Source organism: Pelodiscus sinensis, chromosome 15 (assembly GCF_049634645.1).
Source record: "Pelodiscus sinensis isolate JC-2024 chromosome 15, ASM4963464v1, whole genome shotgun sequence".
In the NCBI taxonomy this organism is placed as follows: Eukaryota; Metazoa; Chordata; order Testudines; family Trionychidae; genus Pelodiscus; species Pelodiscus sinensis.
This window is the reverse complement of record NC_134725.1, coordinates 18,754,600-18,775,775: the sequence shown is the minus strand read 5'-3', so window position 1 is coordinate 18,775,775 and position 21,176 is coordinate 18,754,600. Positions and strand designations below refer to the sequence as shown.

General features: G+C 44.1%; 1 protein-coding gene across 17 annotated transcripts in view; it reads left to right on the top strand.

The window, feature by feature from the left end:
• Positions 1-21,176, top strand: part of ARVCF (ARVCF delta catenin family member) — a 592,161-nt gene that overhangs the window by 477,294 nt on the left and 93,691 nt on the right. For all 17 annotated transcript variants that reach the window (XM_075898313.1, XM_075898316.1, XM_075898325.1 and 14 more), the window contains one exon: positions 7,414-7,597. In XM_075898313.1, coding sequence (XP_075754428.1) covers positions 7,414-7,597 — 184 coding nt within the window. The remainder of the gene's footprint in view (positions 1-7,413; positions 7,598-21,176) is intronic.

The window sequence follows — 21,176 nt, the reverse complement described above, 5'->3', positions numbered from 1 at the left end:
CTCCTCCTGACCTAAGAGGAGCATGTGGCACTTTGAAGTGCCGCAGGCTTCTCACAGTGCTGGGGCAGGGTAAAGGAATCTTCACGCAGCTCCCCTGCCCCCAGGCCCAAATTTTTGAAGTGGCCCCTGGGAAAAAATTATTGCCCACCCCTGCTATAGCATTTGACCATGAGTTGTCCCAATAATACTAATAGGTTTCACTACTCGTGCTTAACGTTAAACTTTGGGGCTTTTCTGGGTGGAAAATTTAAACGTCAACTATAAGGCAAAGAAATGGAAAGAGTGGCTAGTGGTCTTTCTGGTTTGTATTCTGAATGCAACTTTTACCTTAAGTGAATTGAATTTGGTCTTTGCTTAGACCTTGGCTCCCTAAATATTCTGTTGTTCTTTATAATAAAAAATCTTGCCATGTTATGCACAGTGCTGTGCAATTTAATACTTGTTAGTAACTGGTGCATGTCACTGTGGCACACTTCTGAACAAGCACACTGACCTCACTATTGGTGCACAAGACAAAACTCACTCTGTTCATGGATGGAAAATCTTAGAGAGAACACTGCTACCAGTAACTGGCAGCATAGATCAGATGAAATTTATAGAGTAGATCCTTGTTTTACATACCTAGTGCATATTAAAATCTGTACACTGATGCCTTCAAGATGTTACAGAAGCCCACGAAAATTTTGCTAAATCCTCTAATATTAGGATTGCTGGCTTTCCTTTAGAAGGGGTTAAATTTTTTGATAAGTTTTTTTGTTCTATGTTAAATTGTGTTGCTAAATTGGGACACTCCTGTCATAATTCCAAGCACCCTTGGGACCTAAGCAGTCCCAGATCAGGGATTTTTCCAGACTTAGGGAGGTCATTTCTGGCCCACCTGCCACCAGCCCTACCTCCAGACCTGGCCCAACCATTGGCTGGCACCTGCTTCTGGCCCTACTGCCGGGCAGCCCTGCTGCAGAACACTGGGCTGCTACCCACAGGACTCGCAGACACCAGTCCTCCACCAGGACTGGCTGGTTCTAGAACATCTGTGGTCTGTTGCTGGACCAGAAAGTTCAACCTGTATTAAGAAGAACATTTCTTTTTGGACTTTTAAAATATTTCCCTAGTTGATTCATTACTTGAGATTAGAAATGGAAGTATTTACTCAAGCAGCATTGTAATGTAATGGTCAGTTGTCTGGGGCAGGAGAAGAGAGGAAACATCCTGCTTCAGACGAAGAAAGTTGCACGAATCTCTAACAGTGAAACCACTCAAACATGAAGGGCGCAATATGTGGTTCAGAATGAGACTATGGCCTACCAAGCTTATATATTGGCCCTTTCCAAACTCAGAATGTTCTGCTCATGAGACCAGTGACAGTACCCTGCTGCATTCCAATGTGCCAAGTACCCAGAAAGTTGTTTGGTCTTCTGCATTGCTGGACTTCACCTTGTCTCCTGATTTGTGTTTTTTTTTTTATTATTTAATCTTGACTAAGAACTCTTCTCCTGCCTCCTGGTTCTAGCTTGGCACTTACTGCCTCTGATCTGTGGTCTTTAACCCCAGCTTGACTCTTAGTTACAGGACCTGGCCTTGTGATTTCTGCAGCTCCTTCCTGGTGAATCCCATCCCTGGTGGGCAGCAGCCCTAAACCCATCTGTGACCATTATGTCAAACCTCCTACATTCCAATCCCTTTGTATAGTTTTTTCCTCAACCCCCATCAAGATAAAAGTTGACTTAGACCCTGAAACAAATGAGGGTTTATGTTCCTTATGTATTTTGTTTTGCATACTACAATAGTGAATATTCTTATTTTCACATAGATCATGTAGCACGGATATAGCAAAGCACTTAATTAAGCACATTTGTATTATAAGCACATTGGTAATTCCCTTGAAGTCAATGGGACTGTTCACGTGTTTTGCTGGTTCCTGAGTGAAGAAAGGATAATTTGGTAAATCACAGGTTTAATGTGATTCTGATGACAACTTATTGAACACTTCTGTATTACCTGATTATAAATATTTAAGTAAGTTTAGAAGATAGGATACACAAAGAACAAGTTAAAAATCACTTAGGAAAGTTAGATGTCAGCAAGTCACCAGGTCCTGATGAAATGCATCCCAGGATACTCAAGGAGCTGATAGAGGAGGTATCTGAGCGTTTAGCTATGATCTTTGAAAAATCATGGCAGACAGGGGAGATTCCAGAAGACTGGAAAAGGGCAAATATTGTGCCCATCTATAAAAAGGGGACAACCCAGGAAACTACAGACCGGTCAGTTTAACGTCAGTCCCAGGGAAGATAATGGAGCAGGTAATTAAGGAAATCATATGCAAACACTTGGAAGGTAATAAAGTGATAGGGAATAGCCAGCATGGGTTTGTGAAGAACAAGTCATGCCAAACTAATCTGATAGCTTTCTTTGATAAGATAACGAGCCTTGTGGATAAGGGAGAAGCGGTGGATGTCATATACCTAGACTTTAGTAAGGCATTTGATACGGTCTTGCATGATATTCTTATTGATAAACTAGGCAAATATAACTTAGATAGGGCCACGATAAGGTGCGTGCATAATTGGCTGGATAACCGTAGTTAGAGAGTTGTTGTTAACGGTTCTAAATCCTGCTGGAAAGGATAACAAGTGGAGTTCCTCAAGGGTCTGTTTTGGGACCCGTACTGTTCAATATCTTCATCAATGATGTAGATATTGGGATAGAGAGTATGCTTATTAAGCTTGCAGATGATACCAAACTGGGTGGGGTTGCGACTTCTTTGGAGGATAGGGACATAATTCAAAATGACCTTAGCAAGTTAGAGAAATGGTCAGAGGTAAACAGGATGAGGTTTAATAAAGAGAAATGCAAAGTGCTCCACTTAGGAAGGAACAATCAGTTCCATACATACAAGATGGGAAGCGACTGTTTAGGAAGGAGCATGGCGGAAAGGGATCTAGGGGTCATAGTGGACCACAAGTTGAATATGAGTCAACAGTGTGATGCTGTTGCAAAAAAAGCAAATATGATTCTAGGTTGTATCAACAGGTGTGTTGTAAGCAAAACTCGTGAAGTCATTCTGCCGCTCTACTCTGTGTTAGTTAGGCCTCGGCTGGAGTACTGTGTCTAGTTCTGGGCGCCACATTTCAAGAAAGATGTGGAGAAATTGGAAAGGGTACAGAGAAGAGCGACAAGAATGATTAAAGGTTTAGAGAACATGACCTATGAAGCCAGGCTTCATGAACTGGGCTTGTTTAGTTTGGAAAAAAGAAGATTAAGGGGGGACATGATAGCGGTTTTCAAATATCTAAAAGGGTGTCACAAGGAGGAAGGAGAAAATTTGTTCCTCTTGGTTTCTGAGGACAGGACAAGGAGTAATGGGCTTAAAGTGCAGCAGGGGAGGTTTAGATTGGACATTAGGAAAAAATTCCTAACTGTCAGGGTGGTCAAATATTGGAATAAATTGCCAAGGGAGGTGGTGGAATCTCCCTCTCGGAGATATTTAAGAACAGGTTGGATAGACATCTGTCAGGGATGGTGTAGACGGAGCTTGGTCCTGCCTTGAGGGCGGGGGGCTGGACTCGATGACCTCTTGAGGTCCCTTCCAATCCTATTATTTTATGATTATTCTATGATTATGTAGTTGGCTTTGCTTTCTTTATAGTGTGGCTGTGTAAGCTGAAATAAAAGAAAATTAGTAAATGCTTTTTTTTTCAGAACTAAGTGATTTTGAAATTCTATTTTGCTCTCTCACTTTCCTTTTTTTTCTTAACTACTAAGGTGCATAGTAGATTTTGTGATAATGAGGATGTTTAATTTATAAATTGGTAACAATGAAAAGCTAATTTACACTTGTAATTTATCTAAATGCTAAATAAAATAATTTCTAAAAAGTTCACAGATATTATATTGTGCTATCTGTGTGCAGAAAGTGACATGTGCCAAGTAAATAACATTAACATATAAACCTACAAGGAGATTAAAGTAAAGAATGATGGGTGTTAACATCTGAGGTAAATTCTTTTGTTAACTACTGGATTTGTTTAATTATTAATGTGTTCAATTAGATCTAAACAGATGCCTGGGTTGAATAGGAGGCCTCATAAACTCTGAGTTCAGTTAGTTGTCAGTCTTTTGGATTATAATTGCCACAATCTGATAGCAGAGATAAAATTCCTTTTCCAACCTGGTATCTAATGTGCCCCTATATGGATCACACTCTGTTAAAATAGGATAAATGACATTTGGCATCTGTTACTTGTTGCTGTGAAAACTTGAGCGTTAAGCATTAGTTCCAACCTATATTAGGAAGGATTCAGTATCACAACTTTATTTATCTCTTTATAGACCGTTGTAGAGCCCTTGGTCCTCCTTTCACGTACACCAGTTTTGCATTGGTAGAACTCTGACTTCATTGGTATTATCCTGATTAGCACCACTATAACTGGGTGTAATTGGGATCAGTGAGTCAATATCTAGTATATAGTTTTAAAAGGCTTTTGAGAGAATAGGTAAATGGAAGGCATTGTAACCTGGAAACTCGGGGAGATTGGTGTATGACTGAAACAAAAATCCATACGTGACCATGAAGTATTCTTATGTGATTTCTTTTTTTAAACATAGTGCTAAAGACAAATAGTGGAGTGTAGGATGATGGAAGGCAAAAATATGTAGAACTAATGATGCACATTGGACTCATATTAATGGTACATATTATGTAGGAGAAAGTCTCTGGATATTTAGGAAAGTTCCTGTTAGGGATATGAAATGTTATGAAATGTTATGAAATGTTATGAAATGTTAATGGGTAATGCTTAAAAGTTCTGATTAACAGTAACGGGTAGGGTCTGGAGCTGCTCTCTGCTTGCTATGGGCAGGGAACTGTTCCAGCCCCACAGTGGCCTGCTGCTTACAGGGGCTGCTCTCATCCCGAGCAGCCTCTGTACTTGGCGGGCCTGAGTGCCCGCCCCGCAGGTGTGGGCGGGGGTTTGGCGAAGGGCAGGTGCCCCATGTGCTGAGGGCTGCTCCAGCCAGACTGAACGCTCTTCAACCTGGGTCCTGCTTAATCAATGTAATATTCAACCGGTTAACTAATTAACCGTGTTTTTACATCCTCTAAATTCTATCTCTTTTTTCCTTTCAGTTGCTGCAAAAATCTCCTTAATTCTCATAAATTTCAGTGGCGATGAAAGCTGTGTAGCCATTTATTTTATCAGATACACTTATTTATAGTTTTAAAATGTTACCAAGTAGGAATAACAAATTCTGTACCTATGTAATAAAGATTCTATTTTAGTGCCAACTCAATAAAGAAGAGTCTCTGTAAAACTGAAATTTGGAAGTATACATGTACTTCTGCATTAGTTTGCATGGCAACTTCTGAAGTATGGGAAGTTTTAGCAAAATCTTTCTTGTTAGATTTCAGCTTTGTCCTTTGGTTTGGAAACGTGATTCTGTTGAAAGCATGACATGAACAGAAGTAGGAGTTTGTTTGCCATTCTTGAATTCATCAGCTTTGTGAATGCTATATGTCTTCCCTCAACCAGTAGAAAGACTAATGTTTACAAAAATTATACTTCACTCTCTGATTTCAAAGAAAAGTCTAAATTCTTTCTTTTTTTTAAAGTAAATCTAAAATCCATTTCTTAATCACTCTGTTTTAAGTTAAAATAAGTGGTGTCTAAATATTTGTCTTGTACAGTGTTAAATATTTCCATGAGCTGTTTTCAAGAGCTGGTCTACTCGTTGCAGTTCTGCCACTTTCTGCTGGAACTGTGCCAGCATAGATAAACACATCCTCCTTCCCCCACCCTCCGAGTGTAGATGCTGTTATAAAAGTGTCAAAGTGCTTAAACTGATGCAGTTTATTCTAGTTTAGGGGCTGAAATGAGTACTTACGTCAGTATAGCTCATATATTGGTATACCAGTATTAAAAAGAGTTTTTACCAACATTGTTGTTGGCAAAAAAAATCATGTTCCAGTTGACACAGTTACATTATTAAAAATTCTAAGTGTAGACTAGCCCCAAAATATTTTACATTGTTTACAATGTAACACCTACTTTTGTGACTTCTGCCACTTGAATTTGGTCTCGAGGAAGATCCATGTTAGTCTGTAACTGAAAAAACTTTAAAAATAATGAATGGCTCTGTAGCACCTTAGGGTATGTCTAGACTACATACCTCTGCTGACAGAGGCATGTAAAATAGGCTACCCGACATAGTCAATGAAGCGGGGATTTAAATATCCCTGGCTTCATTAAAATAAATATGGCTGCCGCGCTGTGCCAGCTCAACTGATCATCGGCACAGCATGTGAGTCAAGATGCGGATGGGTCAACAAAGAAAGCCTTTGTCGACCGCTCCGTTATGCCTCTGTCGGCAGAGGCATGTAGTCTAGACATACCCTTAGAGACTAACAAAACATGTACATAGTGTCATGAACTTTTGTGGGCACAACCCACTTCTTCACATGAAACTTTTTCAATTTGGTATTTAGCTTCTTTCAAAAGATATGATTCAAAATCGAGGTGAGATAAACAAAGAGAGTTGTGGGTACTCAGTTGCCTATAGGAACAATGCCTACACTGAACCGCATCGGTAGAGCCTTGCAAACCCACAGAGATCCACTTCATATCCATATCAGCAGATGTTGAACTGAATATCTGCAGCTCATTCTTGTGGCTACAGATGCAAATATAAATTTCGTATCTACCGAGGGGTCTACTTAGTTGTCTGTGACATAGTGAATAATATCACAGTAAATAAGGAATGTAAAAAGTATGGAGTGGGATTTAGCCCTATGTAGAGAGTTAACACAAGGGCTCTGTGTCCCTTAGATCAGTGTTTCTCAGTGAGCTGTGGGCCCACTTTGGGAATACCGCTAATGGGCCACTTAGCTTTATCTGGGCTCCATAGCCAAGGATCCTCCTAGCTCCTATTGGGTCTGGCTCCTCTTGGCTGGAAATGGCAAACCAGAGCCAATGGAAGCTGAGAGTCTCCATGGCTACGGAGTCTTTAGGTAAACAAAGGGAGAGCCCACTTCAAGGAACTCTGCCTTAGATCCAATTTAAGCCCTATTTTGAGATTTTATGTGATGCATTAGCCTTTCATGGATTATCTTTTACATAGAGTACATGTAGATGATTAATGGACATATATCATATGCCTCCCATATATTATATGGATCAACAGTTTCACCAACTTCACCAGTTCTAAATATAATTGCATGTAGAAAGGTGTTGCTGCTTTCTGTTTGGACAGCTGTTGTTGAGAGTTTGAACTATGTGGTTATATTGGATTTTCAGACACTGTTGTCAGGCGAGTAATTTCCTCTGTCCGTGTTGTTTTATGATTTTAATCTTTTGTAAATACTATTCCACATGAGCAGTACCTTAATTTAGCTAATAATCATTGTTTTTCTCTAAGGCACGCTTTGGAATTTGTCATCCTATGAGCCCTTAAAGATGGTGATCATTAATCATGGTCTCCAGACACTGACAAACGAGGTGATTATCCCTCATTCTGGATGGGAAAGTGAGCCAAATGAGGACTCTAAGCCTCGGGATGCTGAGTGGACCACAGTCTTCAAGAACACCTCTGGCTGCTTGAGGTAAGACAGGAGCATGCCTTGTACTTCTGTTGTTCATAGCATCTTAATGTACGCTTAAGAAAGTAATTGATTTACCCTGAATTTGAAATCAAATATCCTGCATTTTTTTTGAATAGGTGCAATTAGGAACTTAATGTGGCCGTATGGGAGGTTCTGTTTTGCCACAGATTTTCTTGTATTAGAGCCTTGTAAATGCTGATATTCCAGTTGCATTTGTGGGAATTGTTGGTCATTTCTGTCAAGTGGAACATTATGTACAGTAATTCCTCATTTAACACTATAGATATGTTTCAGAAAATGATTGTGTTAAGTGAAAATGTGTTATGCAGTGTCAATTTTCTCATTGAAAATAATGAAAAAGGTGGGGGTTGTCTTTCAAGCGGTGGTGTCTGTTGGGACCGGGACGTAAGGTTGGTGGAAAAAGGGGACTGGGTTACAGCAAAGAGGGGGGTGTCTGGCTCTGGGGAAAAGAAGGGGAGGAGAGAGGAGGGGGATTGGGTTGGGAGTATGCCCCTGTGACAGGTCTGCTGGGACCCGCACTGTGTCCGGCAAGGGGGGTTGCTGGGGAACAGCATGTTGAGCGGCGAACCCTCCGCCGCTTGGCAGAGAGGTGGGGGAAGCCCCGTGCAGCTGCCGGTGATGGGCCAGCTGGGGAAATTGTGTTATTACGGGGACGGTCATGTAATTCGAAAAACGTTCCCTAAAAAAATTGTGCTATCGCAAAAACGTGTTAAGTGGCCACGTGTTAAATGAGGAATTACTATATATAAAATGTAACTTTGCCCCTATTGGGGGCAATGGTTGGTAGAATGTTTATTGTCTAGTTCAGTGGTTTTCCAACTTTCTTTCTTGTGACCCATTTGGGAAAAATAATTTATACCCGTGACTCAATAATTGTATCTTTATAGAGTCCGCCTCCCCCTTCCCTGCTGGACTCTTGCCTCCCTCCCTGCCTTTTTTCTCATGCCAAGATGCTCTGGCTGTCGACTTAGTGCCCCATGTCCTGTGACCCAGTACTGGGTTGCAATCCTAATGGAACTACACTGGTCTAGTTCTATCCAGAGCAAAAAACAACATGCCATTGCAAGCATAGCCAGAAGTGCTGGGATGCTTAGGCTGACTCTGGTTGCTTATTGAATCCTTTCCCTAGCTGCCCGTTTGAGGGCTTCTTTTTAATGATCAGTTTTCTAAATGATATTTAGTTCTTTGAAGCTCATCCTTCACAAGTGGAGTCTGCATAATATCTGTGTTAACTTCACAAGTGAGGGAATGCATAATATCAGTGTTAACTCTTTTAAGATAGATCTAGAAGACTTCTGATTCAGATTTATCTGCAAACAGCCCAGGTGAAGATATTGATTAACTTGATTTCCAATTACAGCTGAGGGAGGAGCTATAGGATATTATGAACCTGTCAGAAATCCATATTCAACGTAATTCGTAGGTGTTCGCTTTAGATTCAATTTGCTTGCTGAGCATTTAAAAACCAGTTTCCAGCAAGAGACCTTTTGGTTGGATATTACTTATATTTCTGAAATTTCCCACAACTGGACAGTACGTGTTAGAATACAGGGTCTGAAAAAACCCTCAGCACAGTCCATGAAGATACTAGCATGCACGAGTGACTGAGTTTGTTTTCAATATGTTTTTCCTTGAGATTTTTGTAAATAGTCTCTAAAAGATTAAACAGTGCATATGCACTGTTAAAATCTTCATTGTTATGAGATCTAATATTCAAACAAAACTAGTAAAGATTCCATATTGCACTTTCTGATATGCTGAAGTGTATTCTGACTGATTTCTACTGCTTAATATATCTTCAGAAAGTTGGTTCTTTTCCATTCCTTGGGTATTTGGTCTCTAAATTGAATCACCGTTTATCTACAAGTAACTTCATGAATGCAGAAAATAATGAAAAGTGTTCTGAAAGGGCCCATTACTGAAATTATTTGTAGTCGCATTGGAGGTGGAGGTCCTTTGAGTAGGATCCTAGACATCTTAATTTTTCCTTAGCAGTTCCTTACTTTCTAATGGCTCTGCAAGAGGAAATTACTTAGTGAGAATAAAAGGGTTATCTGAATGAATATGAGTTTCTCTAATAATTGAAGACAAAAAATTGTTGTTTAATAGATTAAGGTGATCCATCTCATACATTTTCTATTAGCACCTGCAGTGCTCTGATCTCCTTGAACTTCTGCATTTCGAAGTTTTTTTTTTTTTTTTTTTTTAATTAAGGTGCTGGTTTTGAAGGAAAAAGAACAAGAATTTTATTTACAGGACTCGGCTTTCTTCAGCATAATGAATGTGAGCATACAGAGTTAATGTAAAGATCTTCTAGCTGCAGAATTCCCCCTTACTTTATAGATAATTAGAGTGGTCCTGTTTTAAGAACCCACTTGAATTACATTGTGATGGTGCACAATAATAAATATATGTAGTGCCTGGTGCTAGAGCTGAGTAGGAAAGTCTGTTGCAGTTGTCATAGCTGTCATCTTTCGCCTGTTGCTGTTGGGGAGGAGTCTGTCTGTCTGTGTCTGTGTCTGTGTCTCTCCCTCTCTCTCTAGCTCTCGCTGAACTTATTTTTTTTTTTTTAAGTCAGCTAATGATAGGAGAGGGCTAAGTTTGTTACCCAGAGAAATTGTTCAGGTAAATGGGGAAAAATCTGGAAGAGTTAAAGGCACTTTATCAAACTTCTGTTTTTAAAAATGATTTTGGAATGAATAGCCATTGTGTGGAGGATGGGGAATTGCTGTGGTGATAGAACCGTTTTTATCCCTTTCCTAAGAGGAGGTATTAAAGAAGAATAAAGAGGAACCATATGTAGAGCAGAGGATTGGGAGTAAGGAGATGTGGACTCTCTCCAGGCTGTGTGGGTTCCCCTTCAATATTAAGGGGGTAATCATAGCAATCTTCTGTAAAATACTTTGTGATATATGAGTGAAGGGGCGGTATAAAAACAAAGCGTTGTAACAGTTGTTGGAAATCTGTTGGCATCTATAATAAAACTTCTCATTTAATCTGCCACCAACATAAGATGATTAATGCTATCAATAAATTGTGGTGTTTTAGCTGGCTTACACTGTATCCATCTGTTTGACCGAGATCAGTGCTTGAAGCCCCTTTGTTGATGCAGCAGTTGGTCATAGAAATTCAATTTTTGGTGAATGGCGCTAATTACATACTGTAAGGCATATTTACCATTTGCAAAAATGCATGATCTGATTTGTACTTTGGAAGCTATTCTTTTTGGTGGGTTGCCAAGCCTACCTTGTCTTCTCTGTAGGTGATTCTGAAGGGAAGGCCACACTGCTATCTGAAAAAAGAAACTGAGAAAAGAGCAATTATTTTGACTGCATTTTTAGAAGTAATTAAGATCTCTTGGACTCAGCAATACACAGCATGCATATTAGTCATGAACAGCTGCTTTCATTGCAGTGTTTTTTTGGGGAATTGTAATGAAATGTACCAACAAGTGTGAATGGGTTGGCATCAAAGTCCTTGCTTCACTATGGGAATTGCTGCTATGTTAGTCCCACTTTGTGCAGGGGTGTATCCTGATATTGTTTACGATGCACTGATTCATAGGTGGAGAGACTGGGGTATTGGTGATATTAGCCCTGATCACAGCCATTGACTCTGTGGGTGCTCTGGGGCTCAGTACCCACAAGCAGCCATGCTTCCCCTCCCCACAGTGCCTCTTGACCTCTAGTAGCCCTGCTTTCCAACATCTCTCCCCCTTCCCAGCACCTGCTACCCACTACGGAATAGTTCAAGAAGCTCTGGAAGAGAGGGGAAGGAACGCGGATGTGGCGTGCCCCGGGCAGAAAGCCAGGAAGAAATGGGGTGGGTCTTGTGGGAAGGTATGGAATAGGGCCGGGCATGGGCATGGCTTTGGGGCAGAAAGGGTGGAAGGAAGACAGGGCTGAGAGTGGAGGGTGGGGTCAAGCAGCCACAACTAGAGAGGAAGTTGGAACCTCTGGCACTGACACTGTTTGAGTGTGTGTGGCTAGTATTCAACTGAGATCTCTACACTGTCACTGTGATTCTAGTGCTGGTGCTGCTTTTTTATTTAGGCTACTCACTACTACTAACACTGTGAGATTTAAAACAACCAAACAAATAAAGATAAGATTCTCATGATTTAGTGCTAGACCTCCCATTCTCCAAGGTGGCAGGAATGCTTGAATTGAACTTTATGTTGGTATTTGCCATGATGGCTAAAAGGGACTGTTTTCAACAATACTTTCCATAGTTGCTAAATATAGGTAAGAGTTTAAGAAAACCCAAATCTGTGATACTAAGAAACACAAGATATAACTAGCAGCTAGAGATCATGGAGAACTAGAACAGCCTTCTGTCCAGAAGCCTAAATTAAGAATTTGCTTGCTATTTGTTTCAAGCAAGTTCTTTCTCTTCTCTGCCTATAAGTCACATAATACAAGACAGCCAATAACCAGATGAAACACTGCCTTGAACTACCAGAAAATACTTAAGATCTTGAAATGCCAAGAGGAAGACAAGGGCTTCCTCTCAACCCTTTCATTGATTTTTGGAAACTGGCATTGATGGTTTTACATTTCCTGGGGTATATACAACCAATACATTCCTATTGGTTGTGTCCCTGTATTAGACAGAAATACGAAAAGCAGCTTCCATCTATTATTCTAATCCTAACCCCACTCCACCTGCACTGTATATGCAACTTACCAATGGTTATGTCTTTAAATGTGCAGTATCATGGGGGAAGGAGGACAGTGGCCTATTCCAGATGCCCCAGAGGGAGTGAACAGGGAATCATCTAGTAATCTCTCTCCTGTCACATTCACAGCCTCTGACAGAGCCTTGGGATACCATTCTTATCCATCCTAGCTAATAGCCATTGAGAGACCTATTGTATCTAGTTCTTTCTTGAACCCTGTTGAAGTCCTGTTCTTCACAGCCTCCTCTGGCAAGAGTTCCATAGGCCGACCATTGGCTGTGTGAAAAAAAACCTTCCTTTTGTTTGTTTTAAACCTGCTACCTATTAATTTCACTTGGTGACCCCGAGTTCTTGTTATGGGAACAAGTAAATAACTTTTTCTTATTCACTTTTTCCATACCAGTCATGATGTTATAGATCTCTATCATATCCCCCCATTAGTCTCCTCTTTTCTAAGATAAAACCTCAGTCTATCTCTCTTCACATGGAACCCATTCAAAACCTCTAATAATTTTTGTTGCTCTTTTCTGAACCTTTTCCAATGCCATTATATTTTGGGGGGAGGGGATGAGGTGACCACATCTGCATGCAGTATTCAAGATGTGGAGAGAGAGTCTTATTCTCTATCTCTTTTTAATGATTCCTAACACTCTGTTGGCTTTTTTGACTGCTGCTGCACGTTGAGTGGATGTTTTCAGAGAACTACAGGCAATCCCCGGGTTACGTACAAGATAGGGACTGTAGGTTTGTTCTTAAGTTGAATCTGTATGTAAGTCGGAACTGGCGTCAGCCGCTGCTGAAACTGATCAGTTTCAACCGCGGCTGAATCTGGAAGCCAGTTCCTACTTACATACAGATTCAACTTAAGAAACCCAGGCGTCCCCAAGTCAGCTGCTGCTGAAACTGATCAGTGGCTGATTCCAGGAAGCCTGGGGCAGAGCAACTCTGCCTCGGGCTTCCTGTAGTCAGCTTCAGCAGCGGCTGACTTGGGGACGCCTGGGGCAGAGCAGCTGGGGTGCTGCTGGGTTGCTCCAGTAGCGCCGAGGAGCCGCGCTACTGGAGCAACCCAGCAGCACCCCAGCTGCTCTGCCCCAGGCATCCTGATTCAGCCGCTGCTGAAACTGACCAGCAGCGGCTGAATCAGGACGCCTGGGGCAGAGCAGCTGGGGTGCTGCCGGGTTGGTCCAGAGCGGCGCTGCGGGACCAACCTTGCAGCCCCCAGTTGCTCTACCCCAGGGGTAGACAAGAAAAGCCTGGTCTGCTGGGGGGGCTGGGGTGCAGGCCCCTCTAGGCTGGAGTCGGTCTACTCAGGGCCCGGGGCTCCCCCTTCGGCTATCCTATTGACTTGTTCACTGATATCGGGGCAGTCTCTTCCTCCAGGGCAAGCCTTGCCTGGACCCACTGCATTGAGAGGGCTATCCACTGCTTGGCCCTCTATGGTGGCCTCCCCTTGCAGGTCTGCGACTGGAGGTGGCAGAGACAAAAGGATCATCCTCCTCCTCACCCAGCGAGGCCTTTGGTGGGGCCCTCCGCTCTGCTCTCTCAATGGAATTGAGGTCCCATCCGGATCTCCTCTATTGCCTGGCCCAGAGTCTGGGGGTACAGAGAGAATGTTGGAGAACTAGGACCCCAGGGTTGACATCCTACAGTCCAACACCTGCACCTGAGTGGCCTTGCCTATTAACAAGGCTGTGACTGTCATCACGAAGGTCCTCTGGCAAACCCCAGTTTCCATCCTGCCGACTGATAAAAAGGGTGAGAGGAGGTACTTGGTATTGCAGGAGGGGAATGAGCACCTCTTCTCCCACCTGCCTCTAAGATCCCTGATAGTCCATGCAGTGAGCCAGAGGGAGAGGCAAGATCAACTAGGGGCCACACCAAAGAGCAAGGAAGCCAAAAAAATGGACCTCCTAGGCAGGAAGGCCTACGCCTCTGGGGGGTCTACCACTCTGCATAGTGAACCAGCAGGTTCTGCTGCATACAGCACGTGGGCTGCTATGGACAAATTTACCAAGCTGGTTCCCAGGGAGTCTCAGTCCCTTTCAGAGGAGGGCAGGGTGGTTTCTTGAGTTACCCTCCAGGCTTCCTTAGATGCTGCTGATACTTAAGTTGCAGCCCTCAGTATGTGCTGTGGGTATCATTGTGGCCCCTGGGGCTTCCAAAATTGAATAGCCCTGCTGTAGGTTTTTATGCTTGTCTGTGAGATGGGAACAAATCCAGTTGTAACTTAGAGCTTGGCTGAGAAGTGTGTCTTGGATGGAAGCCGGAGGCATGAAGGTAAGTGTAGTGGATGGTAGGTTTCCAGTATAAGGTGGTGGAAATGTGTCTGTCATGAAATTGTACTTGGGGCGGCTCGTGAGCATAGGCAGATTCGGTGGTCGCCTAGGGCACCACCAGCCCCTGGTGCCCGATGATGACATCACGGGGTGCCCGGGTGCCCAATGATTACCTCATGGCCGTTGACGGCTGTGCGGGGGGCGCTGATGGCGCCTTCTACCTGGGGCGCCAGCTGCGGCAGCTGGTCTCAGGCCACTCCTGATTGTACTGTAGTATCAAAGAAGTAGATCTCTCATTTGGACTGATCCAGGCTGAGGTTGATGGTGGAGTGGAAGTTGTTGAAATCTCGGAGAAATCCTTCAAGGGTTTCTTTCCCATAGGTCCATATGATGAAGATGTCATCAATAAAGTATAAATAGAAAAAGGGTGCTTGAGGGCAAGATTTGATCCAGGAATATTGGCTTTTAATCCAGTTTAAATAATGTACCGACTTGTTGTATCTTTAAAAGACCATTTAGCAATCCTTCCTTCAACTTTGACTAAGACATTAAGGCTTATTAGTGAAAGGGTACACTTAATGCAATCATTCAGTGATAGAGATGGAATTTAGGTTACCTTGAACTCATTAACTCAGTACTAGAGACGGTCAGTGTTTCTCTGTTTATGCTGAATTGTTTTCTATTTGGCTCGTTCAGGATAATCCACTGCTGATGGTCAGGATGTGAGACCTTTTGGTGAGAAACTGCTGTTACAATCAGACTTACTTTTCATTTCCTATACAGTTATATATCATGACTCTGAGTCCTATAGAAGCGTCAAAGCTTTTAACTGCTTAAAAAATAAATTAATACTGTGCTTAATTACCATTTCCCTCCATTAAATTACCATTCAGTCTCTCTTGCCCTATGAGGATTATTTTCAGTTTTGAAGGGGAAGAGAGTAAAATGTAGTTCCTAAATTGCTAATATTATAGCCTGGAACTTGTGCTAAAATGACCTACTGTTAACCAATATTTAAAGTAGTTCGCTTTCATAATAAACAGATGAAAATGCTACTTTTCCAGGTTACCATCTGCAGCTTTTCCTGTCAGTTCTTCTACTACACAGGGACTTCTACTCACAAACAGCCCAAAGGTTCAAAACTGTCCATAGAAGTACAAGTACATGGACACCGACTCAGACTACTTGACTTGAACCAATAAATTAATTCTCTACAAAACAGTCTTGCACAGAATGACTGTTGACTGTGAAGTTATGAAGGAAGGACAATCCAGTGGTAAAAGCACTAACCTGGGCTGTGGAAGATCCAGGCTCAATTATACTCCACAAAAAACATTGTATCTGAGCCAGGGCAAACCATATAATGTCTCTACCTCAGTTCGTCTGTAAAATGGGGAGAAATTGGGAAGTACTAGTTCACATTAAAGACTGAGGCATTAGGATACTATGGTGATGGTGGCTTCATAAGCACCCAAGTAGGTAAATATTAATAGCCCTATCCTTTGGAATCAAAATACACAAGAGAATATGAGTGTGTGTGGAGGTGTGTACACTGTTTCAGATGGTGCTGGGAAAGAGTGGGCTCTTTAGAACATCCTAAGTCACTATGTTGTGGACATATTTTGTTCCATATATATATTTAATATGTGGTAGTTAATATGCTTTTCTTGAAGCGGGAACTTGTTCTGGTACACGCAAATTTCCCAGCAGAATTAATTCAATACTGTTTGGCCCAATGAGTGTATCAGAAGTGGTAATACAGAATACAGTCTGTGAACCCAATATGATTGCTTTAATTTTTTCCTTTACTACTTTGTTTTGGTGTGGAAACTATATAGAGCAGGGGTCGGCAACCTTTCAGAAGTGGCATGCCAAGATTTAACTTACTCACTTCCATTTCCATCTGTGTGCCAGAAGGAGGAGGGGGCAGGGGCAAGCTGGCTATGGTGACCGTATTTCCTGAAGTGGTAGCAGCTAGGGATAACAGTTTCATTTTGAATTGTTAAACAGATTAAGCGTTTTAACTCTCTCATGTTAGTTTATCAAATTTCATCTTATAAATATTTCCAAGAGTTTGTTTGTTTGTCCTGAAAGAACTCCAAAATGGTATGTACTAGAAACACTAAATTTTGCACGGATACTACTGCTTTCCTAACTTAAATATCTTGATTGTTTATATATTGAAATTGGTTCCCCCAGAACCTCAGTTGGGCCCACTGATAAATTAGCTTTTAGTAGCGCCTGATCATAGGCATTTGCTGGACTCTTCTGTTAAGCATGTCACATAAACTGTGACTACGAGATCCTAGAGGATAAAGCATGTGGGCACCTGCAGCACCATCAAGGAAAAGTCCATAGGGGAGAGGCTGCAGTGGGGCAGAGAATCAGCAACTTCCCCTAGACTAGGGTACCAGTAAGTATCCAGGACAGACCCAAATGTGGCTGATGCTGGCTGGGATCTAGCCTTGTTAATTGTGGCTGGGAGAAGCCTCCAACTATCACAGCCTCTCAACATCTTCATACAGCCGGGCTCTAACTGACCCCTTCTGGATATTAAAGTTGCTTCCCTCCCCCCACACCCAAACGAGCCATCCCACCACTCGCCCTCCTTTGGGCTGCCTGCGATCTCCTGGCAGGGCTGTGTGCATTATCAGCAAGTGCCACGGGCATTATGCACTTTGCAGGATTCAACTCGATGTCATGATGGCGGTCGGTTTCTAGCGGAGTGCCCGAAGGATTGGTTCTGGGAACGGTTTTGTTCAACATCTTTATTAATGACCTGGATGAGGGGATGGATTGCACCATCAGCAAGTTTGCTGATGACACTAAGCTAGGGGGAGAGGTAGACACTCTGGAGGGAAGGGATAGAGGGAGCAGGAGCAGTGGAGGATGTCGGAACAAGCTGGGAGTGTAGGGTCTTGCTGGGGGGAGGGGAGTGAGTAAGGGGGATTGGGGTACAGGGGTCTGGGCATGAGTGGGGACACTTGCTTGGCTTCGCACCCCCTTTCATCAGCAGGGAAAAGCTTCCAGACAACGTGCTGCCATTCCCCCAGTGGGATGGGGAGGAGGAGAGAGCTCAGCATCCCCCTCCTCCACGAAGCGGGGAGCCCACACAGCTATAAGGCTACAGCTCTAGCTTGCTGCTTGCAGGGCATGTGGGGGTATGTGAAGTAAGCCCTGACCTTCCCTGCCAGACCTGGCTCGCAGCAGAGTGAGCAGCTCCATATGCTGCTGCTCCCCCAGCAGGGTGGGGAGGGACAGGTGGAGAGAAAGTGGCAGTACATGGAGCGCAGTTGCCGAGCCTGAGTGCACTCCACCTTGCAGCGCCCCAGCCGGACTCCACGCAGCCCCTCCTGGGGCTGAAGCAGCAGCTCTAAGAGTTCTGAGGTCTGGGAGTGGCTCTGCTGGGATTTTGGTTGGATCCACTGTAACAACAAGCAGCCATCTTGAGATGGAGGAGGAGGAGGCAGTGTGACCAGACCAGGGCCTTGTGTAGCAGAGGCAGTCTTGCAGGGGGAGGGAGGAGGCTGTGAGGCACACGGTGGTGGGGCAGCTGCAGTGAATGGCAGAGACTTGAAAAGTGCTCCCGAAACCGTGCACCACCATGTTTCTGGCAGATGCGCAGAGCGCCTGTGTTCTCGAGTTGGGTAGGGAGACCGTTGCTGCTGTGCTGTGCTAGCGTGAGCCTGTCCCAGCCAGGGGAAGGGAAATGGCAACACGAGGAGCCAGGGGTCTGGTATTCCTGGACCGCCGGATCTGGCAGGAGGGCTCACATGCCACTTATGGCATGCATGCTGTAGGTTGCTGACCCCTGGTATAGAGCTACTAAGCTCTGTGGTGTTCTCTAGGCTTCTGTGGATGGGAATGGGTCCAGCTTGACATTTTATAATGTGACCCTATAGAAAAGCTCTGTTCAGAGATCACTAGTTACCAAGTCATAGTGGCACTAATGAACAAGAAAAAGTTAGTTCTTCTTTTTCCATCTGTGCAAACAGAAGGCCTTGTGCAAATTTCTCTGTTGGAGGAGTAACAAGACCATTCCCACTAGTGGAAAAGCCTGATCTATACAGGTATCATAGTGTAATGAGGAATTGGGATCAAGTGCTCAACTTAAGGTTTCCAGTATGGGAATACTCATATGTAGCCATTTTGGAAAGTAGGCTGTAGTGCGGGTTCTCCTGTTCCTTTGAGACCCATTGAATAACTTGGCCTTTTGCTGCCTACTGAAGGTATGTGTTTACTAGGGGCCAGATCTGTAATGTGGCTATCCTAACCACATCCTAATGACTTAACCAACCAACCAATCAATCAAGGTGCTAATAGTTCTTAGCCTCTTGTAACTACCGGTATATGAACCATCTATTCACTGTCAAGTATCAGAGAGGTAGCCGTGTTAGTCTGAATCTGCAAAAGCAGCGAGGAGTCCTGTGGCACCTTATAGACTAAGGGTATGTCTACACTACAGCGCTAATTCGAACTAACTAAGCTAATTCGAACTAACGCATCCAGACTAAAAAACTAGTTCGAATTAGCGTTTTGCTAATTCGAACTAGCATGTCCACACAGAGTGGACCCTGAACTGGGGTTAAGGATGGCCGGAAGCAGTGCCGGCAGAGCATCAGATGAGGACTTAGAGCGTAGAGCTGCTGTCTCAGGCTAGCGGAGGGCTGAGCTTAAAGGGACCCGACCCCCACCCCGGACAGACAGTCCTCAGGGCTGCCCCACTTGCAAAGCAGTCTTGGCTTGGATTGCCCGGAGTACCCACACTGGGCACATCACAGCACTCAGCCATCAGACCGGCTGCACTTGCCACAGGCTGCCATCTGGGGAGAGGGGGTAATTGGGGGGCTGCAGGAGAGGTTCCACCCCCAGAAGCCCGCAGAGCCAGCCCAGTCCTCCCCATCGGGGGCGCGTACCCCATTCCTCCCTCACCTCCTTCCACTTACCCCTCCCTAGCCCCTTTCCTGATGTACAAAATAAAGGACAATTGTGTTCAAAAATAGAATCTCTCTTTATTGAACAAAACTGAGGGAGACTGGGAAAAGGAGGTGGGAGAGGGGAAGAGAGAGGCTGGGAGAGGGGAGGGCAACTACAATGATGAGGGGTTTGGAACAGGTCCCATATGAAGAGAGGCTAAAGAGACTGGGACTTTTCAGCTTAGAAAAGAGGAAATGGAGGGGGGGTATGATAGAGGTCTATAAAAGCACGAGTGGGGTGGAGAGGGTGCATGCAGAAAAGTTCTTCATTAGTTCCCGTAATAGAAGGACTAGAGGACACCAAATGAAATGAATGGGTAGCAGGCTTCAAACTAATAACAGAAAGTTCTTCCTCACAAAGCAAATAGTCAACCTGTGGAACTCCTTGCTGCAGGAGGCTGTGAAGGCTAGAACTAGAACAGAGTTTAAAGAGAAGTGAGATCAATTCATGGAGGTTGGGTCCATGGAGTGGTATTAGCCAGGGGGTAGGAGTGGTGTCCCTGCGCGAAGTTTGTGGAAGGCTGGAGAGGGATGGCACGAGACAAATGGCTTGGTGACTGTCTTTGGTCCATCCCCTCCAGGGTCCCTAGGGTTGGCCGCTGTCGGCAGACAGGCTACTGGGCTAGATGGACCTTTGGTCTGACCCAGTACAGCCATTGTAAGCTCAGGGCTCAGGTTCGGGGGTCTCAATGGACCACCTTGATTTTCATGCAAACCTGCTCCTGGGTGGCCAGCCTAGCAGCTCTCCTGCCCTAGACGGCCACTTTCCTGTGCCTAGTGCGGAGGTCGTGGATGAGGTCCACGATGTCTGCACTGGACCAGGCAGGTGCCCGCCTCTTGCGGTCCTGGGCAAGCTCCCGGAGCCGCCAGCCTGGTCCCGGGAAGAGGGGGAGGGCTGGGGGGCATCGGGTGGCTGGCTCGAGCTGTATCAGGTGCAGGGTCTGCTGGCTGGGTGCTGGCAGGCTTGCACCTGGCACGGGCACCGTAGCCAGCCCGTGCCCCTTTAAGGGCTCCGGGGCCGGAAGGGGGGCAATAGAGTTTCCCTGGTGTTGGCCAGAGTGGCCACCAGGGAAAGCTGGGGAGGGCTAGCCTCCCACTAGTTCGAATTAAGGAGCTACACACCCCTTAATTCAAACTAGTAAGTTCAAACTAGGCTTAGTCCTCGTAGAATGAAGTTTACCTAGTTCGAACTAAGCGCTCCGCTAGTTCGAATTAAGTTCGAACTTGCGGAGCGCTAGTGTAGCGCCTATCAAAGTTAATTCGAACTAACATCCGTTAGTTCGAATTAACTTTGTAGTGTAGACATACCCTAACTGAAGTGTAGGAGCATAAGCTTTCATGGGCAAAGACCCACTTCGTCAGATGCATGTTACGAAGTGGGTCTTTGCCCACGAAAGCTTATGCTCCTACACTTGAGTTAGTCTATAAGGTGCCACAGGACTCTTCGCCACTTTTGCATCTATTCACTGTCTCTCTTTTTTCCTCTCCTCTCCTTTCTTTCTTTTTTTCCTCCTTTCCCCCTGCCCCCTTTCCTTATTTATTTCCTGGTTCTGGACTTCTAATACTCCTGTCATCTGAAGAAGTGGGTTGTGCCCACAAAAACTCACGATACCATCTATATGTTTTGT